The sequence below is a fragment of the Watersipora subatra genome, chromosome 9 (assembly GCF_963576615.1).
Source record: "Watersipora subatra chromosome 9, tzWatSuba1.1, whole genome shotgun sequence".
Classification (NCBI taxonomy): Eukaryota; Metazoa; Bryozoa; class Gymnolaemata; order Cheilostomatida; family Watersiporidae; genus Watersipora; species Watersipora subatra.
Genome location: NC_088716.1, coordinates 1,380,152 through 1,398,911, shown reverse-complemented (window position 1 = coordinate 1,398,911; position 18,760 = coordinate 1,380,152). Strand labels below are relative to the sequence as shown.

Here is an 18,760-nt window from a genome sequence, read left to right as displayed (position 1 = left end):
AACATTATTATAACCAGCTACAAGCTATAAAGAAGCCTGTAGTAGTCAGAGCAGGTGACAAACAGAATAGCAACAGGTAAGTATAACTTATATATTATATTAGCATATGTTGATATTGTACTTACTGGGAATAATAGAGTAGATGAGGAGAGACACTGAGTCAGTGTGATTATAATATAACTCTGTCCTCCTGAGACTATCACTCTCTACCCTGAGGAGACTCATAGAGTCTGTCATGTAGTGAGGTTAAGTTAAGGTCAGGAGGCTCTGGTCTCATTCCTCAGTTATAATCAGACCAGCAAACACTTCCTACTGCAGATATTTCATGTTTCTCAGCTCTGCCAGAATCTGACATCCCTGGCCTTATTTTTATACTCTGTAAATATCCAGGGTTCAGCTGCAGCCACTCTGTTATTGTTGGCAGCTTTCCAACTCTGCAGTTGAGTCACATTTTGTACCCATTTCTCTATCATATTTTACTGTATGCAGCAGCTAATAGAGTGCAGTACATATGTTACAGTTAAACATGGAAGGATTGTTGAAGGATTATGTGAGAAATAGAAAGATGGAGATTAGTGCTTTGAGGGCAGCCTTAGAGTCAGTCCAACCAGATGAGCTACTGAGGTTACTGATTACTATCAAGCATGACTCATACACAGCTGTTATGTTAGCTGCAGTGGAAGCCCACACAGAAATCTGTCGTCTGCTTCTCTCACCAATCAGAAGAACAGCAGACGAGTTGCTCTGGATGAAGGAGAAGTATGGATGGACAGCACTACACCTTGCTGTAAGGAGGGGAGACAACAGTGAGTGTGTAGAGTTACTGATAGAGACAGTGAGTGATGAGAGGAAGTACAAGTTTGTAGCTGAGAAGACTGACAAGGGTAACACAGCTATAGCACTGGCTGCATGGATGGGAAGTAGCAAGTGTATAGAGTCTCTCCTCTACAACTTCTCCTCACTACAGAGAGACTCCCTATTAAACATACAGGATAACGACCTCTACACTCCACTACACTATGCAGCATGCAGAGTAGAGACAACTGCTCTGAAGGTCATGTTAGGATCCGTGTCTCTAGTGACTATTTCTTCACTCCTCAACAAAAATAATAAACAGAACAGGACTCCATTGGAGGAAGCTGAGTTTATCGGAAAGAAGGAATCATCAGAGCTGTTAAAGAGATGGCCAATGGAGTCAGTAGTAGAAGGTAGGATTGTTATACAGTGTGATACCAGCTACTCACTTGAACTGTGCTACTGCTAAACTCTTCAGTCTCAGCAACTCTCTACTGAAAATCTAAACTAATGCTAGTAATTCATTCATTGTATACATTTACTGTTGAACCCTGGGACATGCCCTGGATAATTACATCTCTATTTTCCTGTAAACTCACTGAGTCTTGCATAGACAGAGTGCTGCTTGTCTCCAGCTGAACAGCTTATAGTCTGAGTATTTAAATTAATATTAATATTCAAAACTGGTAGGATTGAAGTGATGTTAGCAGCTCTTTAAATATCAACTCCTTGTTGCAGACTCAGTAGCTTGACTCTCGTGTTCCACAGTATTCTGTCTGCTAATATTTCTATATTTTGAAATGTCTGAGATGTGAAGAATTTAACACAATAGTAATGATACTATGATTATTGTATGTAGTGTTAGACTAGTGAGTCATTCCTTCAAGCTGAGGTTAAAGGTTAAACATTACACTCCTTTTTATGAATAGCTAATCATCTATGCAGCAGTTTTTGATGGAAAGTAGAAAGTATTACAACCATATTTTACACTGCTGTAGATTATCCACAGCATTTTAATTGTTCCTAACATAACATGACTCTATCCTTTATCATGTTTAGTAGTGAACTGAATGGCAGACTAAAGTACATGTTGTAGCAGCCTCTTGCTTTAATTAATATTCAGGCTATAAATCTATAACACTACCTATCTTTGATATAAAGTTTAAAATTAGGTTAACTTTTTCTTATTTTACAAACTCTAAGATAATGTGTGCTTCCATTTTCTATGGCAGATGCTAACAAGACCAGCTAGTGTGGTGCTGAGTTCTGTTAGAGTTTCATATTTACTGGTGCTGCTTAGAGAATTCCTTATCAAACAGCAAGATTAATTTTACCAGAGGCTTGACACCTTAAGACTGGTAGACATGAAATGAGCTTCATTTTTTTCTTAGATTTTATTCGGTCTACACTTATCTTTAATATTTTATCTTAATAGTAGTAGCAGCTCGACCGCTACTACTATTGCAACTCTCGTCTCTTAAAACAAGCGGCAAGCATTAGCAACCTGCCTGCCAGCCTTCTGCCTGCTTACCAGCCAAATCTGCTGGCACCTGCTTTTTCTGTGTCTATCTTACCGTGTCCACCGCTTGCTTGACCGTGCTTGTCTGCCACCCAGTTTGCCGCCCGATTGGCAGAGTCAATCACGGTCATTTGTGTCGCTGCCGAGCTGACAACGATTTCTCGCTTTTGCCTCCTAATAGACAATGGTTACATGTTCTGGTCATTGAATAGACAATTGATTGCCCTGTCTGCAAGCAAGCCTGCTCACTCTCAATGAGTCCAAAAATGATCTCAAGCTATGCTGCCAAATGCACAATGATCACATGTTTCGCCTACAAGTCGACCACGATTGCGTGTTTTTGTGGCGAGTGTTTGATTTTATCGCACTAATATGGAGTCTGTCTGCCAACCGGCCGCCTGTGTCAGTCAGCCTGCATAAATATCTGCCGGCCATATAGCTGGCCTGATCAAGACAATTCTTTACGCTTGCAGCTTGAGTCTGAATTCTGCTGAGCATATCTGTCAGGCCAGCCTGCCTCTGCTAGTAGGCAACTGCCTCTGTGCCTGCCTGCCTCTACACCCCTCTTTTTATACACCCCTTTGCTTCTACACCCCTCCGCCTTTACACTTCTAAAATCGCCTGTGTCTCTACGGCTCTATGTACTATCCACATGTTCTTTTTTATTATATTGTAGCATTGGAAGACGCTAAGCAACAGATAAAAACACTGCAAGAGAGACATGACCAGAAACTTTCCGCTCTACAGAAAAAAAGCGACCAGAAAATTGCCGCTCTACAGAGAGATAGCGAGCAGAAAGTCTCTGCTCTACAGGAAAAAACTGAGCAGCAGGCAGGAGGTAACTTCCTATGTAAATGTCTTACTAGTCCATTGTTAGTATAGTACTGAAGGAGAGAGGTCAGTGGTGATAGACTAGTGAGTCATTCCTTCAAGCTGGTGTTTAGATATGAAACATTACAGTTATGTACTGTAAGAAAATATGTGTTATCTCTTCTGCGGCAGGTGTATTAGGAACAGCTAGTGCGATGTTGCATTTTGGAGGAATTTAATATTCAAAGTTAATATTCAACTATACAAAGTTTTATAACTTTTAAAAGAATTAAATTTTTAATAAGGAATCGTGGATGGCTTATGCGTGGTTATGATGGCTAAACCCACTAAGTGCTGCTTCAATGCATCTAGTGGCCAGCCGTTATTCAGCCAGGGAAATAAGCTTACTTTTGAATTAGAGTGAGTGTATTGAAACTTCATCAAGCAACCAGCCTGCCAGAATGCATAGGTGTGCATGTTCACAAAAGTTTTGCCTTGCAAGAAGCTCGAGCAAACTTGCAGCGTTCAGCTATCTGAGCAGTCAAGCTATTATTAGTAGTACGCTGGCCTCGGCTCCTACAAAAAGCACCTAACAGCCCGGTTGCCCCACCTGCTTGGAAGTCAGCCAGCCAACCTGACGCAAGGTTGCGTGAGTCCATGAAGCTCATGCGCTTTTGATTTCAAGTAAAGGCCGATTGCGCAATTTCACTGCTGAGTACACGACTCGACTCTATCGCACTCCACATAATCTGCCTGCCTACTTGTGTGTAAGATTGCCAACCTCTACGCTACTATATACAATGTACATAGAGTATATTTATAGAACAGCTTAAGACCGAGTTCGGCTGCCAACACCTGCCAGGCCAGCTTGTTTCTGTGCTTAGTCCTAGGCACTTGCCTCTGTGATCCACTCACTGCCTCTGCGCTTCTACATATGTCCCTTCTTCTACACCCCTCAGTCTTTGTGCTACCATTTACATTCTTGCCTTTATGCCCATTCATTCAGTTCCTTCTATAATTAACAATGCATATGAAAGCCTTGTTAACATGTAAATGTGCTAAGGTACATCTACTCACCAATGTATTCAGAACCTGCTGTCATTGTCAAATGTGAGCAGTGGAAGTGTTGAATATCTATGAGCAAGTTTTTTTTCACTCTGCTGCAGCTCTGGATGACGCTAGACAACGAATAACAACACTACAGAGAGAAAGTGACCAGAAGTTCTCAGTTCTAGAGAGACATACTCAGCAGCAGGCAGAAGGTAACTTCCTATGCTAGTATTTCACTAGTCTATTGTTAGTACAGTATTAAAGGAGAGAAGTCAGTTGCTTCTGTAATTAAAAATGCAGATCAGAGTCAGAGTAGACAGATCTATTTACATCCAAGCACAAATATAAGCAGTAACAGTGTGGCACATGTAACAGAAGGTTTTTCATGCTCACTTTTATAACATTGGTTCAAGCTAGACAGCAAGTAACCATACTACAGAATTACAGTGTAACCTATAAAATACCTACTAGTGTATATTATACTAGCTGTGGTATTGCTCTGATGGTCTGATTCTATAAGGCTGTGGTTGATCAATCATGACTCACTCCTGTTAACCTTATGTGGGTATGTTGATGCTGCTTGAGTTACATAGTATGTGAGAATTTACTGCATAAGTTCATGGTGTTATATCAAAATGGCGGCAGTTTAACTTTTAGACTGACTTTAGCATGTTGATAGAGATTTATCATTGATATCTCCCAGCTCATCAGTAAAAGTAACCCTCGTTTATATATTAATTATAATGAGAAATATATGTTTATTCAGAATCGTCTGCTACTCAGCAGAGGCTGGAACGATTCGCTGCATATCTACAGACTCCTGGTGATACAAATTTGACAGGCAATCAATGTCACCACCCAGATAGTTAATAGTGTGGCAGCCGAGACTGACAATCTACCCAGACAAACACTAAAGATGCCGAGTGACCTATGTTTTAGCCCAACCAGCCAATGAGCTATGACAAGAGAAATGACCAGCCAGCCCTCAAACCAAAGGGCAGGCTTATAGTAAATAAGGACACGCGCGAGCCCCACTAGACACGCATTGTCAAAGTGATCACATGATGTTGTTCTTTATATTGTAATACATCCTGCTTGTATTTTATTATTCTTGATTAAATATACTTATTCTTTCAATCTTGTCTCTTCATCCATATGCAATGCACAGTTAGACTTTCTTTAACAACCGCAATATATAACTCAATCTCTTCTTTTAAAATTCATAACTTTGCTATATGAAGCAGCAATGATGTCGAATTGATGAACATGACTAATAGTTCCTAATAGGGTAAAATTAGAGGTATTACAACAGCTGTTAGTTACTCCAGTATTATAAAGTCTGGCTCCTTAAAAACTAAAGAAAACTTGAAATAAATAAACGTTATTTCATTAAAAAAACTCCAGATTAAAATTGACCGTTTTTTGTAAATTACATATTCCTGACTGCTGTCACGCCTTTTAGGTGGGTTAAAGCTGCTCCTTCCTGTCGCTATGATAAGGTGGAATTATTGACACAAATGGCTCAGATTAAATGTATTATTCTCATGATATCTTGGTAATACTCAGCATTCTGGTTGTTGCAATGCTACGATGAGACAATTATTGTCGTGGATTGTATAGGGGTAACCCGGGCACCGTTGGCCAAAATTCACTTATTCCACCATAGCTGGTGCGATTAGTAATTACAACTTTCTGAAATTTGGACATGCAACTAAGATATATTTTATGTATTAAAACATATTTTGAAAAACCTAATGCTGATTTTGTCTCTGTAAAAACGGATTACAATAATACCTGGCAAATGGCCAAAGCTGCCCCCCCCCTCCCCTTTAATTTAGACTGGGTGGTACAGAAAGATATTAATTGCATAAACTATGTACATATGCTCTGTTTACCACTCCTGACAGCTGTACTCTCTGCATATACTAGGATGGTATTTGTATAAGCAAAGACAATTATCAGCAAATAATACTAGATAATAAAAATCTCTATTGCCTTGGCTGACAGTTGATTTGCCAGCTAAGAGAAATTAACTGCCTAAATAATCATTTTCCTCTGTTCATCACTATAAGTGTACAATATTATTGACACTTGTTGTGATTTCATTTACTAGATTTCTATTGATCTAATCTACAAGTACAGAGTAACAATGCAGCTGTTATAGCTGAATAGGCTGGCTAGGATAAGAGAAATCAAAACCAGACTGACAACAAGTGGTTGCTGGGTCGAGTTTCTATATTTAGTTAAGGGAGACAGAGGCATAGTCTCTGACATACTGATTGATGACAGATGCAGTCCTCAACTTCCTTGTATGAATAAATCAGTTGCTCAGGTCAACACTGAACTACTCATGTTTTTGTGTATCACTTATGGAGAGCTCCAACACCCTTCACAAGTCACTGAGGCAGTACTTTGATCAATAGATAAACTACTGTCATTATTTTAACTCTGTTAATCCCCAGAGTAGAGTTTTGATTGTATTTCTATATGACTTGTACTCATGGTGTAGCAAATCATGTAATCTAAAATGTCAATACATGTTTATCATAAAAGCCCACTGCCACCTCAAACACAGCAATTCACGGTCTCTATCATACAGCCACATAGTGTCAACTACTACAAATAAAAATTACCCACAATTCAATTTCATTTGTTAAATAATGACTATCACTAATCTTGCTTGGCCTTTTATGAAGGCAATTACTTAAAGTATTTGCTGTTTTAAACCAGAACTTTACCACTAATATTTTATTCAATGAAATATTTTTAATCACATTAGCTTATGACCGATTGATCAACTATGGTAAAGTAGCTGTCCAGTTAATCAATTTTCTATGTTCGTTAATTTAAGCATATGTCACTATGATTTATGTTGATCTAGTTTACAAGTATACAGTTTACAAGTAGCCTATCTAGTTTAGCTTTAATAGCTGGATGGGCTGACTAGAATAACAGAAAACATAGACAACTGACAACAAGTGGTCGCTGGGTGGAGTTGCTATTTATAGTCAAGGGAGACAGAGGCATAGTCTCTGACATGCTGATTGATGACAGATGCAGTCCTCAACTTCCTTGTATGAATAAATCAGTCACTCAGGTCAACACTAAACTAACACTGTTGCTACATGGGAAGAAGAGGATAGTAGCTCCAGAAGGAAGGGCTAGCGTAACCAAATTAAACCGCTTTCTAGGAAATGTGTGAAGGTTTTTAGAGACCTATATAAGTATTACTTGAAACACTAGTCTGATGTTCTATTTATAAACTGGACAAGAGCTGTGATGGATGGCACAAACATGTCTTCTTCATCTCCTTAATAGAAGACTACAGTGATCGTACATAGCACTCATGTTATACAGAATCAATTGTTCCAGCTTTGTAAAACAACCTCAGCAAAAGTAGTCTGCTTTTTTTCTGATTATTAGAATTTGATAACAACTTATAAGGACCCTCACATTTTATCAAAAGCAGTTTTTGACAGCAGAATACATTTCTAAGGGCTCTTAGTATAATATAAATGTACAAAGTTCCACTTTACTCACAAAGATAAACAAAGATTAGCCTGCCTTCACAAACTGTTGTTTTTGCACCTGATACATCAGCTGCACTGAAATGGAGTCGCTCTCTTCCGTCTATGCGGCTTGGTTGCGATACTATGTCAGCCGCTCCAATGGTAATAATATCGGATTTAGCCCAAAAATTTATGTAGAAAAAAATCAGATAAAAAAGTTTAACCACAGACCAGTCTCCGTGGTAAACTTTAGTAGAACTTAAGAACTTAGGCAACCACAGCATTTAAGCATGTTGTTATTTGTGCGCTCAGTCAGTTTTATTGGTATTTTTGTATGAGTCAGTTTTATATGTTCTAAAGTAAGTTCAACTTTATTGCTGACCCATTCATTCTTTTCAGTTAATTAGATTATAAATAAATAAGTATATGTATGCTGAAATTTAGTTACCTTGGTCTCTGCTACAGAAGTTCAACATTAACCAGATCAGGCCATCACATTATGACTTTTTGCAACTCCATTTGCTGTTAAAGGATATGTTAATGCTAACATATTTATCTTATTTTTTTCTACACGAACTTTTGGTAAATCTGATATGATTTGCAATGGAGTGACCGACATAACATTCCAACCAAGCGGCATAGACGGAAGAGAATAACTCCCTTTCAGTGCAGTTGATACACCTGGTGTAGTGCGTGTTGTGACAAGCTGTAGTTTTGCTCGTGCTGCTCAACGGGGACAGCTCCATAAAAACTACAGTTTGTCAAGATAGGCTAAACAAAGATTAACACAAATGGTTTCTGCTTGTGTATCCGTGTGTAATTTTGCTTAAAATAATTTAAAAGCTATATCTCCAAGTGCTACTCCCACACACAAAATATTTAAGATTCATGCAACCACTAAGGTTTAATTGTTTAGCTCGGCTAAGGGCTTTTAGAGCAACTTCAATGTGTATGTTTATCTTTGATCACACTCAAAGTCATTATATTTAAGTTGTACTTACTTTAGATGAACAAATACTGAGCAGGCCACATGCAGCCTGTGGTCTGAGTGTTTGAGTATGTCTACTATAGCAATTATTATACTAGCTAGCAAACGGGGCAACACACAGTGTAACCTCATCAGAATATAGGGTTTTCATATTGTTTATATGCAAATAAGAGATCTATATATAGGATGTTAGTCAGAGATGTACATATGATATGTAAGTCAGAAACGTAAGTCAGACATATATGCCTGAGATGTAAGTAAGAGATGATCAAATGTGATGCGAGTAACTACTGGCGCTAAAATAAGTAAGACTCTAAATAATTCATAGACACATTAACCTGTAAAATCCAACTTATTCAGATACATATTAACTAGAAGATAGTAGAGCTTCCAGATTATTCAGCCACTAACTGGCTGATCACTAATACTATCAAACCTGCGCATAAACATGCAAACCGAATGTAATGAGAGAGCTCTGCAAGTGGGTTACCTGCACCTACCTATAATATAGTTGCATTGTAGTCTTATAGTCGCATCCTCCTATATACGATGTCTGTAAGAGGAAAGGGCCTTCACACAGGCCCCTATTAGACTAAAAGGGATTCACATGTAATTAGACTATCTATATTTTTGTCAGAAGAAAACCCTAATTTCGTTTAATAGAACTACGGGGATGATCCATTTATAATTAAGTAAATAGCTACATAAACGGACCCAGCGGTTCCAAGAAAGTGTCCTGGTGACACTTGTAAAGTTAGTTAATTACAGCTTTACATGTCTTTAAATGACATGAATCTTTGATTAACTAAACATTCAAATTGTAGCCAATTTAAGGTCTTAAGCTAAGGTAGGCCTTTATATATTTGGCGTTTATAATAACTTATTATATGTATAAATTATAAATAAGATGGTCATATGGTAACACTTATTATTATTGTCTTGAGAGAGTGAGCCTACTGACAAGTACAAACAAGTCTCTTAATTCAACGGAACAAAAAGCACAATAAATGCAAAGACTACCCTACAGGATGAATTCATTCGCGGAGTTATATTTCGCGAAAATTATCATTTCATGCATATTCGCGGATCAATTTATTCGCGGCTGAAAACTGTTACTTTCCATGAAGAGTTAACTCTATTACGTCTACCAATAGAGTAAATCCTACGCATGTGAACATTGCGTGTTTCGTTTTTTATTTAGCTTACAACTACGGATGGATCGCGCTAAGCTATAATTTTTTTGCTGCGTTCAGAGGTATTTACGAATATTCATAAATTTGGATGCATTTGATGAACCCATGATTTGTGGTAAGTAATGAGTTTTTTCAAAACAATTAAATAAAATAGTTGAATTTTACTCTGGTTCTTCGGTAAAACGCAATATTTAATTTTTCTACCCCTACCGCTTTGTTATTTGTTTTAGTGTGAGAGAGATTTTTCATCATACACGCAAGCACAATGACTGCAAGGGTGGTATATGTCATTCTTAGTAGATCACCAATCATTTAGGGAGGTCTGGAAATTGAGGTAGAAGTGACCACAGCTATTTACGAGGATAATGTATCTGTTTTATAAAAAAGGAATAAAAACGCTTTTATGAGCACAAATCTTTGGCCAACCGACAGAACTTTGCAATAGTGAGCCACGAGGAGAGTTCTGATGATAACTTCCTTACCAGCGATGTAGTAGCGAGAGAATCGCCTTTAACATCTACTCAAGACAGTGACAACAATATAGAGCTGCTATTACCAAAATAACTAGTCAGAGAGCACCATTACACGCTAGCTAGTATTCATGCACCTATCAAGAGTACCAGTTTAATTTTATTGCTTTAGGCAACTGCCATATGGACTAAACTGTTTATATTCGCTCTATACATCAATTGTAAAATATTATTTGTATTTGAAACATTTTGTTTGCACACTCAAGTTTGTAATAAATTGTAATATATCTACACATAAAATAAAATATATAATTTAATCATGTTTGCTGCAGCGATATCAAGAAGTTGATGTCGATGAATGGGTCTAGGTTGACTGGTTGCTTCTCTGCCAATATTCCTGCCTTGATGAATATTACTACTTGTCTCTAGTTTTTGTAATCTGAGGAGGTTGTTTCATTCTCAATCTGCAGTAAACACAAAAAAGAAAAAATATTATTAAGTGTTAACGAAGCACAAAAACAATAGCTGAAGTATTTAATGAGAGCGATCAATTTTTAAACAAAATTTTTAACTAACGCAATTAATTATGAAAAAACGTATCTGCACTGCAAATCAATTACATACCAAAATGTCCAGATCAGAATCATGATGGTTCTCAACTTCGGTATGAGAGATTGATGGAGTTGATGTCAAGGTAAAAAGACTAGGAAAGATTTTTTGCGATGACGAAGCCATGCCGAATAACTTGTGAAAACCTTGAATAACTTTTTAAAGTTTGATGCAATGGCAATAAAACTCGAAGCCCGGTGATGATTTTAAAAAAGTTTCGGAACTTGGCTACGTTTAGTACTTCTGCCTAGCGGCTATTTTTGCGATGATGCCATTCTGCATAACTTGTGACAACCTTGAATAATTTTGTAAAGAAATGTGATGCATTGGCAGTGGTATTAGCTCAAAGCCCAGGCAATGATTTTAAAAATGTTTTGGAACTCAACTACGTTTAGTATTTATATTAAAAACTAGCCTAGCAGCTAGTTATTAATTTGATGCAGTAGTTATTTGTTGTTTAGATACTTTGAATGTTCAGTTTACTGACAGAAACTTTATTAGCTGTGTTCATCTTAACAGTTGTGAACAAAGAGAAGGCATTATGAAAAGGCTATTGTAACAAAAAGCAGAAAGCTTTCAGAAAGCACAACGAGATAGCTTTTAAAACCATGAAACTGCTATTATTACAATACTCCCACTCAGTTACATGGTTGCACCAACAGCCAGTTCGTGACACAAAAAAAAACAAACACAATGATCGCAATCAACGAAAAAACACAAATATAACAGTCTTGTGTTCAGCGGTCAGGTGAGTCTGGGTGGGGCAAGCATTGAACTTGGCTAAAGCTCCCACTGCTTCAGCAATATCTGGACGAGTGTTTAGCCTTGAAAATCCACTTAGAGCCAATCGCTTTGCGTTCGGGCGGAAGATCAACTAGTTCCCATGTACCATTGTTGATCAGTGATTGATACTCATCATTGCTGGCTTTGATCCAGGCATCACAATTTGTGCTAGCCTGTGCTTGCGACAAACTAAGGGGCTCCACAATGTTGATTGCTGAGTGAGCAGAGTGACCAAGGTTTGTGAAATCATCAATACCAAACTGAACAATGGGTTGAGTGGAACGTGGTGATCGCCTATGTGTAACCGTCGGTGTTGGAGGAGCCTTTTCATTTTCTGATAGGTCAATATTCACCGCTTCAGAGTTGTCTACACTTGGCTTTGACGACTGATTTGGTAAACCGAGCTTGGTCTCATCAAAAGTGACATCACGTCTTACCTCTATTTTTCTAGTGATCGGATCGTAGAGTCTGTAGGCTTTAGACCTAAGGCTGTACCCCACAAAGACCATTGATTCTGCTTTCTCATCGAGTTTACGTCTCAGCTGACCGGGTATGTGAGCGTAGGCTAAACATCCAAAAATTTTCACGTGTCCAAGATCAGGTTTTCTGTTGTTCCATTTTTCATAAGGAGTTGTATTTCATTCAAGTGCTCGTGTGGGGAGACGATTGCGAATGTATACCGCGGTCGATATTGCCTCTGCCCAGAATGACTTTGGAAGGTGAGATTCAGAAATTAACGAGCGAGCGGCCTCGCAAACAGTACGATTAAATCTCTCAGCACAGCCGTTTTGTTGTGGAGAATAGTGAGTGGTGACTTGGTGATGTATACCTTGGGCTGACAGGTAACTCTCAAACTCATTAGATGTATATTCTCCACCACCATCGCTTCTAAGTGTACCTATAGTCTGACCAGTTTGATTTGTCACTAATGATTCGTAAGTTCTAAACGCCTGGAAAACGCTAGATTTGTCACGTAAAAAATATATCTGCACATGCCTACTAAAATCATCAATAAATGAAATAAAATACTTGCTACCACCTAAAGATTCATTCTGCATAGGGCCACACACATCCATATGTACCAATTCAAGAACCCTCCTTGATTTAATGCCACGGTCAGTTGGAAAAGGACGTCGAGACATTTTACCTTTCACGCAAGCTTCACAGACACCTATTTCGCCGGTAACGTTACAACCATTTTCACACCAATGATTCATGTTTTTGAGGCTGCTTACGTTTACATGAGCGAGACGTTTATGCCACAGTAGGGAGGAGGACGCGGCAGCATTAGCAGTATAAATAGCAAACTCGACATCAAGATAATATAGCCTGTTTACTACAGATCCTGATGCTATCAACATCTTTCTTTGATTCTTAATCCAGCATCTCGAATGTCCAAACTGTACTATATATCCTTTTTGTGTAGCCGCTTTTACAGAAAACAGATTTCCGTGTAGGTCAGGTATGTGTAGTACATTGTAAAGTGTAGCACGTCTAGTTTTATTTCCATGAATTTTTATTTGCAGCTGAACAATACCTTTTCCGACTACTTGAGCTTGAGACCCACCAGCAACAACAACGTACTCAGGTGAATCTACAGTGGTGTGCATAAACTTGGAATCACCAGTTAAATCTTCAAATATGTATGTTTATATGCTGTTGTCTAAGAAATTCTTTGGAGTTAAGCGCCTCAACCCCATCAATATATATATCATTTGAAAGGGAAAATTCTGAAGAACAAGATGATGCCAAATATTCGAAAATATTCTCAGATTTTTATCGCTGGGGGTAGTAGATCTACCGAAAGGCAGACTTATTGCAGGCTATGAATGTTGTTAGTGAAAATTGATAAAATAGGATACAAACAAACTCTTTTATACAAATTGGTGGCCCTGAAAAGGGCCGTTGGGTTATTGTTGGTCTTCAGAAGGACTGGTAAGGTGTCTTGAGCTGAGCATTAGTATTTTATTGACCAGCCCTTGTTCTTGATCACCATCTGACACCGTCGAGGCATGCTGTTTACCAACTTTCTTAGCTCTTCAGGAGTGATGATGTGATGCCAAGCGTGAATAATCTTCTCTATGAGCTCACGTTTTGTCTTTGGTTTATCTTTGCTGACTATCACACCAATACGCTGCCAAAGATTTTCAATGGGATTCAGGTCAGGGCTTTGTGCGGGCCAGTCTATTACCCTCACATTACTTCTGGTCATCCACTCCTTGACTCTCTTGGCACGGTGGCAGGGTGCATTGTCATCCTGGCAGCACCAGGGTTGGTCGTTGCTGGTGAACAGGCTCCGAGCACTTGGAAGCATGACATCTTCCATGGTCTTGATGTATTTGTCTCCATTCATCATGCCTTCACAAATGGAGAGTCTTCCCACACCGAAAGCTGTCATGCAACCCCATACCATGACTCCAGTAGGGTGCTTGATTAATATAAATCACTCAGAAATGATTGTGTTTAATCAATCAATGCATTGTTTGAAAGCACATCTTCTGCTGATCAGATTGATATATAATATCTGGCATGGCATCATAATTGGCACGAAAATAGAAAGCAAATGGAAGATCCATTCGATATAGAGTGAACAAAACAATGTGATTCCAAGTTTATGCACACCACTGTAGCTTAAAATAATCACAAAATACAGCTTTATTTTTTGCCATGTGACTGGTAGCATCGCTGTCGATCAGCCATTTTTGAGAGTCAACATCTGTCTCCAATACAGTAAATGCCGATTCATCATCTTTGCTATTATCATCGTATGTAGATATTTTGGCCTGGTGTGGATTTGAGTTACTGTTGTAATATCCATGACCTCGTTCTCGGCCGCGACGCAATTCACGGCTCTGATTATAGTTGTTTTTAGGACAACCGTTTTGATAATGTTGTAAAGACCCACAGATATAGCAGCCTTTGGATTGTTGCTGACTATGTTTAAAGCGGTTACTTGCTGACAGTAGAGCAGTGTCAGAGTTCGCTTTAGACCTGACACCACCAGAATCGTTGGCTGGAGTCAGTGCTCTTTGTTCCCTTTTTTGTTCTTCATTAAGCAGTGTTTGTGTGGCGAACTGTAAAGTTATATCGTCACCGCGAGCCTCGAGTGCAGTCACTACTGTTGAATAGCTTTCCGGGAGGCTTCCAAGTAGAGTCACCACCTGGTCTTCCTCGCTAATATTAGCCTTAATAGCTGCAAGTTTATCAGTGATAGCTTTCATGTGACGTAGGTGGTCTTCAATTGATGAACCTCCGCTCATAACAGTCCTAAAGTACCGTTTCTTGAGAAATAATTTATTCGCCAGTGTATCACGTTCAAAGTGAGCTCTGAGCTTGTTCCACGCAACTCCTGGGTCCTCACATTCACTGATGAGATAAATAAGACTATCACTCACAGAAAGCACCATGTGGGAAAAAGCTTTGCTTGACTTCTTTTTGTACTCGGCTTTAGCGGCAGCATTAGCATCATCCTCCAGAGTAATGGTTCCATCCACATATCCAAATAAGTCCTTAGCTATGAGTAGGTGTTTGAGTTTGAACTTCCATGTGGCATAGTTATCAGTGTTCAGCTTATCTATAGTCCAGCCTTTCTCATCCATAGTTCTTTGATAATATTTAATGGGTTGACTGGGCCCATAACCTGTTGTTTAGATACTTTGAATGTTCAGTTTACTGACAGAAACTTTATTAGCTGTGTTCATCTTGACAGTTGTGAACAAAGGGAAGGCATTATGAAAAGGCTATTGTAACAAAAAGCAGAAAGCTTTCAGAAAGCACAACGAGATAGCTTTTAAAACCATGAAACTGCTATTATTACAATATTATTCTCCCTTGTGTTCAAAATAGAACTACTTATTCACAGAATTTAATAATTCGCGGAATTGACTGTTAGCGAAATCGCGAATTTTTATAGCCAACAAATATTTTCATCCTTTAGGGTATTAGTTGAAGATGGGCTGTGAGTCATAGAAACTAGTCATGTGACAGACAACAAGGGATATACCATAGAAGCTAGTCATGTAACAGGGAACAAGGGATATACCATAGAAGCTAGTCATGTGACACGAAATGAATGACAATACCATAATGACTATAGTCGTGTGACAGGGAAGGAGTGATACACCATAACAACTACAGTCATGTGATAGGAAAGGAGTGATACACCATAGCAACTAGGCATGTGACAGGGAACAAGTGATATACAGTGCACCCTCGAGATACGATTACCCTGATATACGTCAAACATCGTGATATCTTCACCTCGCTATACGAATTTTATTTCACCATACGAATTTGAGAAAAGTTTCGCCCGAGTTAAAATTTGGCCGTCGGTGTGCTCATAACACACGTCGAAATAAAAAAGACACCGAAATATAGTTTGCCGAAAACATTCTTAGAACGTTTAGAAGAGACACGATGATCGACTTCTCTCATATCCGCGTGGAAAATTTCGTGTAAAATGCACAAGCGAGAGCAAATATTCATTTGTAGCGTTATTATAGCTTTTGCTATAAACTTTCAAGTCAGCATACGTATATAACTACAAGTATCTACATTTAATTCGTTATCTATGGAATCTGAGACCGATCCAAACGTTACAAAACGAAGGAAAATTGATTTCTATGTCAACGAAGTTGGATGTCGTAAATAAGAAGGGACCCGTATTATTGACATTGTCAAGGAATATGATCGCAACCAATCAGCATTTGCAATTATTATGCAATTATTATTAAAACAAGAACTCCATTAAAGCAAGCATAAGAAAGAGCTTCCGACAGAAGATTTGAATGAGCTAGGTCATGCACGCGATCAGCATTCAAAAGGAGCAACCATTTAGTAAAGGCAAGGCTGTAGAAGATACGGAAAACCCCACATTCGCAGAAATATTTTGAGTGTTTAATTTACTGATGTGGACTGGTACATTAAAACAATGCATGTATAATATATATTATTTATCTCTTGTGTGGCATGTTTTTCATATTTTAGTCATTTTATTTGTTTCCTTTTGGTTTTATGTTTTATTCTCTTGTTTAACCATGTCTTTGCATATGGGCTTGTTATCTTCTACGTGAATACAATTCATCGTATGTATGTATGTAACTCATATAACTAGCTACTCAGGATAGTTGAAGCATCCACATTACTTTCTGAAACTTGCTAAAGCCCTGTCCCCCCTAGGGTATAAATACGTACAAACTTTGTATGTATAGTTACATTGATTCTTTTGCACATTTCATACAAGACAAACTACTGTACCACATTCTCTGGATCCTTTTACAAGCGCTAGCTAGAAATTTTCTGCATTGCACCATCAATTTTTTTCGTAGAAAAGGTAGAAGAATTGGACAGGAATGGACAACTTCTTTTAGCCTACTAAAAAATTCCAATTCATTACGTTTTAAATTTATTTTCAAGTGCACAGCACCATAATTAGCATTGATACGCTTTTGCCTCATCTCTGCTTTACTCGCTACATGTACCAGCTAAAGCCACGTTACTCCAAAGGTATGTACGTCCTGTATAGAAAATAAAATTTTATTTTTCTTTTCGGTAGCCATTAAATGGTCAAGTGTGCGAGGGGCCGCTTTCTATAACTGCATCGCTCGGCCTTATTGATTTAGGTTGAAAAAGGTTTCAAACAGATAGGCTAAAGTTTATAGTGAAAGTGAAGATATGAACTGCTGAAGGATAAAATTTCGTGATAAAAAGTTGATACATACTAAAACTTAGTTTCAAGTGTAGGTTTAGCAAGCTAAACTTACTTGAAGTGAATTCAAAGTTTATGTTATGCGTACCTTTTGAAGGCAAGAACTCCTTACCGTACGTTATGCATTTGGTACACACATTATAATTTTGCGTTTTATTGCAGATCATAACCATTAAAATACACTAAATACAATACAGTTTCTGTAGGTAACTATAATTACTAAAGTTAACATACTATTTTGTTGCTAATTGTCAATATGTACACATTTTTATGAAAAAAATTTGACGATTTTCACCAGGGAGTGTTTGCATTGTTTAATTACAATGGTCTATATACCCCGATATACGAATTTTTCACCATACGATGCCAACCCTGGAACGAATTAACATCGTATCTCGGGGGTGCACTGTACCATAGAAGCTAGTTATGTGACAGGAGATGAATGACAATACCATAGCGACTAGTCGTGTGACAGGGAAGGAGTGATACGATCATAAGCACAAGTCATGTGACAGGAAAGAAGTGATAAACCATAGCAATTAGTAATGTGACAGGAAAAAAGTGATACACCATAGCAACTATAGTCATGTGACAGGAAACAAGTGATGAACCATAGAAGCTAGTCATGTGACAGGAAAAGAATGACAATATCATAGTGACTAGTCGTGTGACAGGAAAGGAGTAATACACCATAACAACTAGTCATGTGATAGGAAAGGAGTGATACACCATAGCAACAGGTCATGTGACAGGAAAGGAGTGATACACCATAACAACTATAGTCATGTGATAGGAAAGGAGTGATACACCATAGCAACTAGGCATGTGTCAGGGAACAAGGGATATACCATATAAGCTAGTCATGTGGCAGGAAAGGAATGACAATATCATAGTGACTAGTCGTGTGACAGGAAAGGAGTAATACACCATAACAACTAGTCATGTGATAGGAAAGGAGTGATACACCATAGCAACAGGTCATGTGACAGGAAAGGAGTGATACACCATAACAGCTATAGTCATGTGATAGAAAAGGAGTGATACACCATAGCAACTAAGCATGTGTCAGGGAACAAGGGATATACCATAGAAGCTAGTCATGTGGCAGGAAAGGAATTACAATATCATAGTGACTAGTCGTGTGACAGGTAAGGAGTAATACGCCATAACAACTAGTCATGTGATAGGAAAGGAGTGATACACCATAGCAACTAAGCATGTGTCAGGGAACAAGGGATATACCATAGAAGCTAGTCATGTGGCAGGAAAGGAATTACAATATCATAGTGACTAGTCGTGTGACAGGTAAGGAGTAATACGCCATAAC

General features: G+C 38.3%; 2 protein-coding genes across 2 annotated transcripts in view; both read left to right on the top strand.

Annotated features, from left to right (window-relative positions):
- The window catches only part of LOC137404150 (nuclear mitotic apparatus protein 1-like), a 321,406-nt gene that overhangs the window by 52,549 nt on the left and 250,097 nt on the right, over positions 1-18,760 (top strand). The gene's annotated exons all lie outside the window — the stretch shown is intronic.
- On the top strand, positions 527-5,263 carry LOC137404021 (ankyrin repeat and SOCS box protein 7-like). Its single transcript, XM_068090177.1, has 4 exons — positions 527-1,208; positions 2,991-3,152; positions 4,291-4,386; positions 4,941-5,263. The coding sequence occupies exons 1-4, from the start codon at positions 527-529 to the stop codon at positions 5,042-5,044; spliced, it is 1,044 nt and encodes a 347-aa protein (XP_067946278.1). The 3' UTR covers positions 5,045-5,263.

What these genes read in the sequence shown, in the direction of transcription:
- LOC137404021 (XM_068090177.1), top strand. Translation starts at nt 527, where the DNA reads ATGGAAGGATTGTTGAAGGATTATGTGAGAAATAGAAAGATGGAGATT. An exon ending in AATGGAGTCAGTAGTAGAAG is followed by an intron (nt 1,209 to 2,990) that starts GTAGGATTGTTA and finishes ATTATATTGTAG; the next exon opens with CATTGGAAGACGCTAAGCAA. An exon ending in TACTCAGCAGCAGGCAGAAG is followed by an intron (nt 4,387 to 4,940) that starts GTAACTTCCTAT and finishes ATGTTTATTCAG; the next exon opens with AATCGTCTGCTACTCAGCAG.